The sequence below is a fragment of the Eleutherodactylus coqui genome, chromosome 5 (assembly GCF_035609145.1).
Source record: "Eleutherodactylus coqui strain aEleCoq1 chromosome 5, aEleCoq1.hap1, whole genome shotgun sequence".
In the NCBI taxonomy this organism is placed as follows: domain Eukaryota; kingdom Metazoa; phylum Chordata; class Amphibia; order Anura; family Eleutherodactylidae; genus Eleutherodactylus; species Eleutherodactylus coqui.
Genome location: NC_089841.1, coordinates 3,082,168 through 3,095,367, shown reverse-complemented (window position 1 = coordinate 3,095,367; position 13,200 = coordinate 3,082,168). Strand labels below are relative to the sequence as shown.

Sequence of the window (13,200 nt, the reverse complement as noted above, 5' to 3'; positions counted from 1 at the left end):
GGAGTCGGCGGCCCTCACCATGAAATCCAACATTACGGCCACGTCGGTAGCGAGATCCATGACGGTCTGGCTAGACCAACTCCAGGCCCTGGTCTCGCAAAGGGGTTCGAGGGAAGATATCTCCAACTGCCTTCCCCTCCTCCAACAGGCCACCGGCTTCCTGGCGGATGCCTCGATGGAGTCAGTAAGGTTCGGGGCCCGGTCGGCGGCACTTTCGAACACAGCCAGGAGGGCCGTCTGGGTAAAAGCCTGGACGGGGACAATGCCTCAAAGAACAGGCTTTGCTCTTTGCCCTTCCAAGGACATCGCATCTTCGGACCTTCCCTGGATACACTCCTGGAGAAGGCCTCAGACAAAAGTCAGGGGCTACCAGCAGAGAGACCCGTCAAGCGGCCTTCCTCCTCCTACCCTCCTCCCTTTGTCCCCCCGAGAACATACAGGGGGAAGGGGAAAACCGGACGCTGGTCTTACCCCAAAGGCGGAAAGGGTGAGAATCCGCCCATCGGGATCCGGCAGGTGGGGGGCAGACTTAGGGGGTTCGCCAATAGATGGAACGAAATAACCTCCAATCCCTGGGCCCTTCGCCTGGTCTCAGAGGGCTATAGAATTGAGCTTTCCGCCCCCCCTCCCCGGAGATTCGTGGTTACCCCCTGCCAGTCACCCGCGTCGGCCCGGGCCCTCCAGTCGGGGGTACGGGACCTACTATCGCTGGGGGCCATTATCCCGGTTCCCGCAGAAGAACGGTTCAAAGGCTGCTACTCCCCCTTGTTTCTTATTAAGAAGCCTAACGGGGCCTACAGAGTTATAATCAACCTGAAATACCTAAATAAATCTATAACATACCAAAGATTTAAAATGGAATCAGTAAGATCAGCGATCCCCCTAATCACACCAGATAGCGTCATGGCCACGGTGGACTTAAAAGACGCCTATTATCATATTCCCATACACTCAGACTCCCAACAGTTTCTTCGATTCGCCCTGGTGATAGAAGGGTCAGTCTCGCATTACCAATTCGCATGCCTGCCGTTCGGGATTTCCTCCGCACCTCGGGTATTCTCCAAACTAGTATTGGAGATGGTAGCAGCACTAAGGACGGACAAAGTACTAATTGTCCCATACCTCGACGATTTCCTGCTTATAGCAGGATCACCCTCGGAACTCCAGCACCGGGTCAACCTCACCCTCCACCTGTTCGAGTCGCTAGGTTGGATCATTAACTTCGACAAATCCAATCTTCAGCCCGAACAAAGGAAAAAGTTCCTAGGGGTTATCCTGGACTCACACCACCAGTGCTCTTCCCTCCTGCTAGAAAAGCAAAAAACGATCCAAGACGAAAGCCGGGCACTTTCGTTAGCCTCCCAAGTATCCCTTAGGAGAGGCATGAGGGTCCTCGGTCTCATGACAGCCTGTATTGGAGTAGTCCCGTGGGCCCAGTTACATGGTAGAACTCTCCAGGACTTTATCCTGAGCAACTGGGACAAATCACCAGCTTCCCTGGATCAGGAAGTCACCCTCACTCACAAAGTAAGGTCCTCCTTGGGGTGGTGGACATCTATCTCCAACCTCGCCAGGTCCACAAGTTGGGACCCGGCATCCCCAGTATCCATTTTCACCAACGCGAGCGCAACTGGCTGGGGGGCCCACTTAGGCTGTCGCTATGTCCAGGGGGTCTGGAACCAGAAAGAGGCCACTCAATCCTCCAATTACAAGGAGCTTTGCGCGGTCTGGAGGGCCATCCGTGACCTCGAGACAGAGATCGGGGGTAGACCCATTAAGATATTTTCGGATAACATAACAACTGTGTCCCTCATTCGCCACCAGGGATCCACGCGGAACCCCCGACTACAAGACCTGGCGGCGAAAGTGCTCGGGTGGATAGAGCAGCGGATGCCTTCCGTTTCAGCGTTCCACGTAAGGGGCCCAGAGAATGCCATGGCAGACTACCTCAGCCGCAGGAGGATAGACCCTGGGGAGTGGGCACTACATCCAGAGGCATTCCAATTGATTACAGAAAGATGGGGGACTCCAAAGGTGGACTTGTTTGCCTCTCGGGAGAACAACAAGTGCCCCCGGTTCTTTTCCAGGGGGGCAGACGGGGGCTCCCTGGGAATAGACGCACTATCCCAAGCATGGGAATGGGACCTGACATACGCCTTCCCACCTATCCCCCTGATCCCTCGGGTTCTAAAGAAGATCCAGGGGTCCCCGGGCTCCGTTATCCTGGTGGCCCCGTTCAGGCCCAAGAGACCTTGGTTCCTGCTCCTGGACGCTCTATCAACACAGGAGCCCCTACATCTGCCGTGGAGAGACGACCTCCTACAACAGGGCCCCCTGATTTGCCCAAAAGCCCGACAGTTCAGACTAGCGGCCTGGAAGCTGTGCGGGTAAAATACCTGAACCAGGGCCTATCAGGGAGGGTGACCACCACCTTATGTGAGAGTCTCAAAGAGTCCACCAGGAACATATACACCAGGGTGTGGGACACCTTCTCTAGGTGGTTGGGGCACAGCATTCACGACCTCCAACAACCAGACATTAATAAGATTCTAGAGTTCCTTCAGGATGGACTGGACATGGGCCTAAAACCTGGTACCCTTAAGGTCCAGGTGGCCGCCCTAGGAGCCTTCTTTGACTTCCCGTTAGGCGACCATAGGCTAGTCAAAAAATACCTTAAAGGAGCAGTCAGACTTCACCCCTTTATAAGAAGAACCATGCCCCCATGGGACCTGAATCTTGTTTTACAGGCCCTTTGCGCACACCCCTTCGAGCCCCTGGAAGAACTCTCAGTTAAGACCCTCTCATATAAGGTTGCCTTCCTGGTGGCCATTACATCCGCCAGGCGGATCGGGGAAATCCAAGCCCTCTCTATAAAAACCCCATATATGACCATCTTCCCGGACAAGATAGAGTTTAGGCCCGACCCCTTCTTTCAACTGAAAGTCCTCACGGACTTTCACAGAGAGCAAAGAATAGTACTTCCCTCCTTCTGCCAGGAACCCCGGAACACTACGGAACAGAGGTTCCATAACCTAGACGTGAGACGAGCAGTTCTGAAGTACTTAGAGGTCTCACATACCTTTAGGAAATCTAATAACCTCTTCATTCAATTTCAGGGTCCACGCAGAGGAGGGGCCGCTACTAAGGACTCCCTAGCGCGGTGGGTCAGGAGGGCCGTAGAAGAGGCATACAGATCCCAAGGGATCCCACTCCCGGGCGAAGTTAGAGCCCATTCTACTAGGGCGGTCGCCTGTTCCTGGGCGGAGAGAGCCCAGGCGACAACCGACCAGATTTGCAGAGCCGTCTGGACGTGGGGGCCAGCCGGGACACGGCCTTTGGGCGGAAAGTTCTGCAAGCAGTGGTCCCTCCCTAAAGCCCTCGGTTGTTGGTATTCCTCCATGTGTATGCTGTCAGGATGACGAGGGGAAGACAGGAATTAGGTTTACCTGTTAATTCCTTTTCTGGAGTCATCCTGACAGCATAGGGGCTTTTCCCTCCCCTTCAGTTATCCTTCTCTACGTGAAGTAACGTATTGTACTATGGTTTCGGTATTAAAAATGAGTGATTAAGCAAAGCCGGGTCACTGTAGTTATTTGGTACACACTGGTGAGCCGGTGGCGGGAGGTGCCTTTTGTATGTTTTTCCGCTTCCTGTCCCAACAGGGGTCCAGTGGACATCCTCCATGTGTATGCTGTCAGGATGACTCCAGAAAAGGAATTAACAGGTAAACCTAATTCCTGTCTTTTTGGCAGTATCTCATTCCATCCTTATTGAGAAAATTACCAAATATGGGATCGAGATTCAAAGAGAGAGGAATCAAAACGATCTAGAAAAGCTGGCACAGTGGGTGGCGACAGAATGGTATTTAACAAGGAGAAATGCAAAGTCCTATATCTGGGCAAGAAAAATTAAAAAAAGCACATACAGAATAGGAGGAATTGGGCTAAGCAGCAGCACATGTGAAAAAGACTTGGGTATACTAATAGATCATAGACTGAACATGAGTCAACAGTGTGATGCAGCAGCCAAAAAGGCAAACACAATTCTGGGATGTATTAAGAGAAGCAAAGAGTCTAGATCACTTGAGGTAATTATCCCCCTCTACTCTTCCTTGGTCAGACCTCATCTGGAATGTTATGTCCAGTTCTGGGCACCCCACCTTAAAGGGGTTCTGGAAGTAAAATAAAAAATGTATACTCCACTGCATCCCTGCAGCGTCTAACCTGTGAAAAGAAAAGAGTTAAAAAACAAAGCAAACTCACCTAATCCCGTTGTACTTCTTCCCTCCCTTGTTTACCTGGCACGTGAGGGGTCGGCTGCTGCGCGCTCTCGTCGACCTGGCCGCGTCTAACCTCCAACGTTCCTCGGAAGATTGATGGCGAGTGCGCAAGCACATCGGGAATGGGCGCACATGTGAACTCACCGTCAACTCTCCAAGTACATCGGAGGTTAGACGCAGCCAGGCCAATCAGTGATGCATCAACCACTGACTGAGGTGGCAGGACTTATCATCCGGCAGTGGTCGAAGCATGGGCAGAAGCTGGAACTTTGCCAGCTACTGCCCTGCGATCGGACGGCTGCCGGAGGGACAGGAGAAGAGCAGCAGCTTCCAGTGAACAGCCATGTAAGACACAAGTGAGTAACATTTTTTTTTCTGCCAGAACCCCTTTAAGGGCACCTACCCACTAGCGATTTATTTTCTTGTGAAGCGAGATTGAGTGAAAGCACATTAGTATGAAACGAATGATTTTCAATGGTTTCATACTCATTTGCGATTTTTACTCTCAAGCCACGCAGCATGAAGAAAAAAATCTGTGGTATCGCTTATTGTTTTCAATGGGTCCGACGGCAGCAGCGCCAATCCCATTGAAAACATAGGGAGTACATCGCAGACTTCTGTCACAGCTGTGACAGAAGTCCATGATGCTATCCCATTGTTTTCAATGGGGTCGGCACTGCTGAAGCCCCATTGAAAACAGTAGGTTGCAGGCAACCCCCACAGCGATGAATTTCGGGGAAAGGGTTTGAAATATAAGCCCTTCCCTGGTCACAGCACTCAGCCAATCACAGGCAGCGCTCAGCCAATGGCAGACATAACACTGCCCTATAAGCCATCTCTCAGAGAACTCTCTTCTCCACCCCCTACAGTCCGGCTTCCGCCCCCTACACTCGACAGAAACCGCCCTGACTAAAGTGCTAAACGGCCTCCTGATGGCCAAATGGAGGGGTGACTACTACTTACTGATCCTCCTCAATCTCTCTGCAGCATTTGACACTGTTGACCACAAACTCCTCTTCAGTATGCTTCGCTCCATCGGCCTAAAGAACACTGCTCTCTCCTGGTTCTCAGCTATGCCCTGGATGAAGCGTCACTACGGCAACCTTGGCTCATGTCCCAAATGTGCTTCATCCGGGGGTGCTCTAGGTGCGCCGAGCGGCTGTGGAAAAAAAGCTGCCCGCTGACTTCCTCCAGTTCAAATTCATGCTTAAAGCTTATAACCTAGCCCTCCACCATGCCAAACAAGTTTATTTCACCTCCCTTGTCTCCTCACTATCCCACAACCCCAAATGACTGTTCAAGACCTTCCACTCCCTCCTCAGCCCCATAGAACAGGCCCCTGTGATGGATCTGACTGGTGGAGAACTAGCTGCCTATTCCAAAGAAAACAAAACGATAACATCCAAAAAGGAATCTGCAATAGCTGCACGGCTAGCCCTGATCCCAGTCTCCTCAGCACTGCAGCTAGCACCTACTCACTTTCTTTGTTAGAACCAATGACAGACAAAGTAGTCTCCAGGCTGCTTTCCGTTGCCCACCCCACCACCTGCGCTAGCGACCCTCTCCCCTCTCACCTCCTCCGATGCCTCTCCCCAGCTCTCATTACTCACCTCACCACAATCTGAAACCTCTCTCTAACCTTAGGCACCTCCCCCTCCTCATTCAAACACTCCATCATATCCCCTCTGCTTAAAAAAAGCAACCCTGGACCCGACTGATGCTGCCAACTACCGACCCGTCTCAAACCTCCCCTTCATCTCAAAATTACTAGAATGCCTGGTCTATTCCCGCTTCACACGTTTTTTCTCTGACAACTCACTTTTCAACACCATCCAGTTTGGTTTCTGCTCTCTACACCCAACCGAAACCACCCTCACAAAAGTATCAAATGACCTGATGATGGCAAAGTCGTAGGGTGACTGCTCTCTCCTGGTTCTCTTCTTACCTCTCTGACCGCTCTTTCAGTGCCTCCTTTGCTGTCTTCTCTCCACTTCTTCTCACTGTTGGGGTCCCCCAGGACTCGGTCCTTGGCCCCCTCCTCTTCTCTATCTACACAGCCCCAATTGGAGAAACCATCAGGAGATTTGGCCTCCAATACCATCTCTATGCTGACGACACCCAACTATACACCTCTTCCTGTGAAATCTTCCAAAATATCACCGACTGTCTGTCCGCTGTCTCTAACACTATGTCCTCCCTCTTTCTCAAACTTTACCTCTCTAAAACGGACCTCCTCATCTTTCTGCCTTCCAACCGAACTACCCTCAACATCTCCATTCCAGTGTCTGGCACCATCATGACCCCCAGACAGCATGCCCGCTGCCTTGGGGTCACACTGGACTCCGATCTCTCCTTTACACCCCATATCCAATCTCTGGCCTGAATATGCCACCTGCACCTCAGACATATTGCTAACATCCATCCGTTCCTCACCACGAACACGCTAAAGACACTCGTGGCCACCTTCATCCACTCCTGACTCGACTACTGCAACTCGTTGTTCATTGACCTCCCCCGCACCAGACTCGCTCCACTCCAACCCATACTAAATGCAGCAGCTAGACTCCTCTTCCTATCCTGCTGCTTCTTAGAAGCCTATGCCCTGTGCCAGTCGCTGCACCAGTGCCCATCCACTGTGGAATTAAATTTAAACTCCTCACCCATAAAGTTCTCCGTGGTGCCGTGCCACCATTCATCACCTCCCTCCTGTGCGTACACCACCCAGCCCACACACTCGGATCCGCTAACACACTCAGACTAAACACCCCTCTAATACGAATCTCACATACTCCCAGCACGCCTGCTGCCTTGGGGTTATTTGCGCCCCGATCTCTCCTTTACCCCCTTATATCCAATCTCTGGCCCGAACTTGTCAGCTGCATCTCAAGAACATCACAAGAATGTTTACCTCCAATCCATCCTGAATGCGGCAGCCAGGCTCATCTTCCTGTCCAGCCGCTACTCGGTCGCCTCTGCCCTGTGCCAGTCACTGCACTGGCTGCCCGTTAAATACAGAATTCAATTCACATGCACCACCCTGATCCATAAAGCCCTTCACAGCACCGCGCCACCCTACATTTCCTGCGTCATCTCAATCCACCACCAAGCCTGAGTGCCCCTTTAACTCGAACCTCTCATCCCCGCCTCTAAGACATCTCTAGAGCAGCACCGGTCCTCTGGAACGCACTACTAAAAACTATCCATGCAATCCCCAACACACAAAACCTCAGGCGTGCTCTAAAAATGCCCCTTTTCAGAGAGGCATACCTTATCCCCTAAACCAAGCCCCTCTGTACTTTGCCTGATAACATGCTCCCTGACCTACTGACTGCAATCCCTGTCATCAACCACCCCCTGTAGTCATACTGATTCAGCCACTATACGGCCTGACCATCGTCTATGTGTATAGCATCCCAAACTCTCCACCCTGCCATACAGTGCACATCTCCACCCTGTCATACAGTGCACATCTCCACCCTGCCATACAGTGCACATCTCCACCCCGCCATATCGCACACATCTCCACCTTGCCATACTGTGCACATCTCCACCCCGCCATACCATGAACATCTTCACCCTGCCATACCGTGCACATCTCCACCCCACTATACATAGATATCTCCACCCCACCATACTGTGCACATCTCCAGCTCTCCATACCGCATACCGTGCGCATCTCCAGCTCTCCATACCGTGCACATCTTCACCCCATCATGCATAGATATCTCCACCCCACCATACCGTGCACATCTCCACCACATCATACCGCGCACATCTCCACCCCGCCATACTGCGCACATCTTCACCTCGCCATTCCTGTACATCTCCACCCCGCTATACCGTTCACATCTCCACCCCGCCATACAGTGCACATCTCCACCCTGCCATACCTGCACATCTCCACCCCGCCATACCGTGCATATCTCCACCGCGCCACACCGTGCACATCTCCACCCCACCATGCATAGATATCTGCACCCCACCATACCGTGCCCATCTCCACCCCACCATACCTGCACATCTTCACCTCGCCATACCGCACACATCTCCAGCGCACCACACTCCAGCCCCTTTACCTTCTGTACTTCCCATTATCTGTAGTCTGTAAGCTCGTTGGAGCCCCGCACCCCTACTGTCTCCATCAGCTGATCACTACATGTAATCAGGGTTTTGTTTCTGTTCCCTGTGGTATATGTTGGCGCCATATAAATAAAGATTATTATTCTTCCTCCTTTTCTTTGTGCTGTATTTTAACTACTTGGTCTTATTAAGCCTTATAATTTCCCCTAAAGAACTGAAGTAGAGAAGTGACAGGCCGAGTCAGGATGAAGGACCCAAGATCTCTCCGACTGTGGGGACATACCCGTGTACTTCACAAACTACCATTCCATCACCACACATAACCATAAGCAGTAAGAGGAGGCAATGAGAGTCCTGTCTTCTCTGAGACCTCTTATGGAGCCTCTGATGAGATCCGTCTCTACAACTGATGGAGGTCATGTCTGTCTTTCCTGTAGAGTCTCTTCCCACGTACGATCCTGACCGTAGGTCCTGGATTATGGGTTTGGATCAGGTCCTCATTTTGCTACATCGAGTGAACCTGTCATATTGAACATGGAGTCTTATCAGTGGGCAGCGTGTTACAGAGCAGGAGATGCTGAGCAGATGGACATATAGTGCTGTGGGAAAGATTCAGTCCAACTTGTATTTTCTTATAGAAATTCCTGCTCTTCTTATACTTAGGAGTCTGGTTGGTGAACCAATAACTGACAGCCTATAGAGGCCAGGGGGTGGTATTATCAGTGCTTTACAGCCTATAGAGGCCAGGGGGTGGTATTATCAGTGCTTTACAGCCTGGGGAGTCCAGGGGGTGGTATTATCAGTTCTTTACAGCCTATAGAGTTCAGGGGGTGGTATTATCAGTGCTTTACAGCCTGAGGAGTCCAGGGGGTGGTATTATCAGTGCTTTACAGCCCAAGGAGTCCAGGGGGTGGTATTATCAGTGCTTTACAACCTAAGGAGTCCAGGGGGTGGTATTATCGGTGCTTTACAGCCTATAGAGTTCAGGGGGTGGTGCTTATAGTTAGCTGTCAATCACTGATTAGACAACATGTTCAGTGCGACAGGTACCCTTTAATTTGTCAGGGCAGAAAATTCAAAGTTCTCCAAGTTGGTCCTTCTGCCTCAACAACCCAATGCATCCACAAAGTAAGTTCCGTTAGTCTCCGCCGGCAGGAATTAAATAGTGAATTCTTGGTTGCTGACAGGTTATCTATGTTCTGTCACCTGAGATGATCCCAAGATACCAAGAAGAATTGGAAGTTTCATAAAACAAACATGAACGCTGTGAGGATTTACTGTACCAATTGTACCAATTAAAGACCTGCAGGGGGGAGGGGGGGAGTTGTGATTATTTGCCCACTTTTAGGTCACCCACTTCTGTGGGTACAATAGTAAGTGCCATCCAACCTGTGAGGGTGGAGAGCAGAAAATAGCGCAGTGTCAGAGACGCCAGACAGATGGAAGGATTCTCTTTGTCAGGAAGGGTCCGCTGCAGTGCAACATGACCGCCCGGACCACAGAGGGTTGCAGAAGCAAAGTAAGAAAACCCAAGTTTCATATAAAAAAAATCATAGAAAAAAAATGTCCATTTAATAGCAAGTAACAGAAGCGCAGCTCCGTCAAACAGTGTGTTGCTCTTTTGGCCTAGACATGGAGGTGTAGGGGCAGGCACTGGGTTCACTTGGGTGGTACACCAGGCGGACTCTGAGGCCGGTTGCTTCTCCTAATCCCAGGCATGCTTTCTAGCAGGTTTCTCGCATATTGCTCCTGCACTCTTGCCATAGTGTGAAAATTGCGCCATCACTTGCCGCACTGCGTGAGAACAGGACTGCTGCAGATATTGTGCACTCTGACATTCAGTGTCATTTGCAGTCTCACTTTGGCATTCCTATGCCAACCTGGCTGCACTCAACCCAGGCCGAACAATACCACCGCCTCACAATATGTCCGCTATGTACATAAAGTGCAATTATAAGTCATACAATCCACAGAAAGGAGATTTATCTTCTTCCCTTACAGGAAAATCAAACCAGTATGAGTGACAGGGAGGGTCAACTGCCAAGCCATGAATAGGATCAGTGATTGAGAGTCCACTGGAGCACCAGGGCCGGTATCCGAGATGGAGAGGGTTCACTGCAGAATCAGAGCCAGCGTCGCGGAGTAACCACTGCAGAACCAGTATGAGTGACAAAGGGAAGCAACTGCAAAACCTGGACAGGGAAGGGTCGGTCCACTGGAGCATCAGGAGCAGTATAAGTGACAGGGAAAGTTCAAACAGCATCAGATCCAGCATGAGTGATGGGGAGGGTGTATTGGAGCACCTGAACTAGTATGAGTGACAGAATCAGGGCATCAGGGTCATGAGTGATGGGGAAGGTCTACAGGAGCATCAGAGTCAGCATTAGTGACAGAAAGGGTCTACTGCAGCATGAAGACCAGTATGAGTGACAGAAAAAGTCCATTGAAGTTCCAAGACCAGTATGAGTGATGGGGAGGATTCACTGGAACACCTTGTCCAATATGAGAGATGGTGAAGGTTGACAGTACCAACAGGGCCAGTATGAGTGATGCAAAAAGTCAAATGGAGCATCAGCACCAATAATAGTGATGGGGAAGCTCAAATGGAGCACAAGGAGCAGTATGAGTGATGGTGAGGGTCCACTGGAGCACCAGGACCAGTATGAGTGATGGGCAGAGTCCAACTAGAGCACCATGGCCAATATCAGGAATGAATAATAATATTATGTAACTGGAGACCACAGCACATACAAGCCGCGTACAATCAGAGATGTTTACACACAGCGATGTTTCAGGTTCATACATGAAACCCTTCCCTGTCCGAGCCTGAGAAGGTGTGCAGCGCTGAGATCAGGTCTTTTATCCTTATCTACATGATGACTGAAGGACTATAGATGCCCAGACTAGCTGGAGGCTGACCCTGCGACCACTCTGCCATCTGCATTCACACCCTTAGCAGAAAGTGCACCCGTAGTAAACACTGCACCAAAAGCACATCAGAAACAAACACCTGTTTTTACAATGCTGTTACCCCATTTGGGGTAAATACAACCTGCAAGCCGGGGCAAAACATAGCAAAAACGCACCAGGTTTTACCGATACAGTTTTGGTTCAGTTGTGTGAATGCACCCTCAGAGGGCAGTGACTGGAGGTAGTCCACATCACTCATGTGCTAGGGGAATAAGACCAGCCACTCACCCTATAGTAGCCAGAAGTGCTGTCTAGGGGGTGCACGGGTGCCACAGGTGCTGTCTACGGGGTGCACGGGTGCCACAGGTGCTGTCTACGGGGTACACGGGTGCCACAGGTGCTGTCTACGGGTGCACGGGTGCCACAGGTGCTGTCTGCGGGATGCACAGGTGCCACAGGTGCTGTCCGCGGGATGCACTGGTGCCAGAGTTGCTCTCCCTGGGATGCACGGCCCGATCTGCACATACTTCTTCTGCCTGCAGTAGTTGATAAACCATAAAGTGCAAAGACTTTTGCATGGTCTTGTCTTTTTTGGTTCCAGCCTCAGCTTGCCCAACCCCTTACTGTCTCACCATAGCATCCTCTCACCTGTATTCGTCTTTTCTGGACCTTTCCCTTTGCCGGTGGTCAAGGTCATCTCAGCATAGGTGATGTTCTCTGCCATGGTGAAGTGTCTCTCTGTAGAGCAACTAGGAAGTGAGACGGTGAGAAAGGAACTGAAGACGCAGCGAAGACAGCGAGGTGCAGATGTGAAAACTGGACAATAGCGCAAGGGCTAAAAATAAAGACCATTTGTGATGTAAGTGACATCCGGTGGTTTGTGAGGGATGACAAGTGTTGTGCTTCTTATTGGAATGGTCACCATAGCGGAAGTTGCTCCTCTCACTCAACTACTGCACAGTAGATCCACGATGATCTACACCTCAAGGTCAATCAGCTGCACAAAAGGGATGCAGTACTTTGTTTAGCCTCACTTTGTCCCCAGAAATCTGTACAGCTCTAAGACTCTCCTGCATCGTATTGTGTGTTTCTGTTATTTTCACCAGGAAATTTAAGGTCATATGTTCAAAATGATTAAGTAGAAGAACCCAGAAAGAGCCGGTCTGTAGGTAGGTCCCTCCCTTCGGGAGAAGACTCTGGTTTGGCTTCTACCCTTAAGGTCACAGGCCTGTTAGAAGGTGAGACATTGATGTACAGGGAAGGTGGCATTGTAGGTATTGTGCCATCGGTCACTTGTATTTCCCAGGGTGAAGAAGCAAAAAAGGAGTGACAAAGCGCCCAAGGACAATCAATCAAGGAACTGATTAGTGAGAAGCTATTTCACCAGCTCCGTGCCGATCAGAATCTCCATCAGCTCCATGCCCACCAGGCCTCTCATCAGTTGAGTGCCCAACAGGACCTCCGTCAGCTCCTTGTCCATCGGGACCTCCGTCAGCTCCTTGTCCATAGGGGACCTGCGTCAGCTCCTTGTCCATCGGGACCTCCAGCAGTTCCTTGTCCATCGGGACCTCCAGCAGCTCCTTGTCCATCGGGACCTCCAGCAGCTCCGTGTCCATCAGGACCTCCAGCAGCTCGGTGTCCATCAACACCTCCAGCAGCTCCATGTCTATCAGCAACTCCAGCAGCTCTGTGCCTATCAGATCCCAGTCACCTTTGTGCCCATCCAGACCCCGTCAGCTCTGTGCCCATCAGGACCTCCATCAGCTCCATACCCACCAGACCTCCCGTCAGCTCAGTGCCTAACAGGACCTCCGTCAGCTCCTTGCTCATCAGGACCTCTGTTAGCTCTGTGCCCATCCGCTTCATGCCCATCAGAACCCCCGTCAGTTCTGTGCCCATCGGGAGCCCTGTCAGATCAGGACCTCTGTCAG

At 51.1% G+C, this 13,200-nt stretch overlaps 1 protein-coding gene across 1 annotated transcript in view; it reads right to left on the bottom strand.

Moving 5' to 3' along the window:
- LOC136626857 (early activation antigen CD69-like) overlaps nt 1–11,994 on the bottom strand; it is a 51,419-nt gene extending 39,425 nt beyond the window's left edge. Inside the window, exon 1 of the mRNA XM_066601815.1 lies at nt 11,918–11,994. Coding sequence (XP_066457912.1) covers nt 11,918–11,993 — 76 coding nt within the window. The 5' untranslated portion in view covers nt 11,994. The remainder of the gene's footprint in view (nt 1–11,917) is intronic.
- Nucleotides 11,995–13,200: the final 1,206 nt, after the last annotated feature.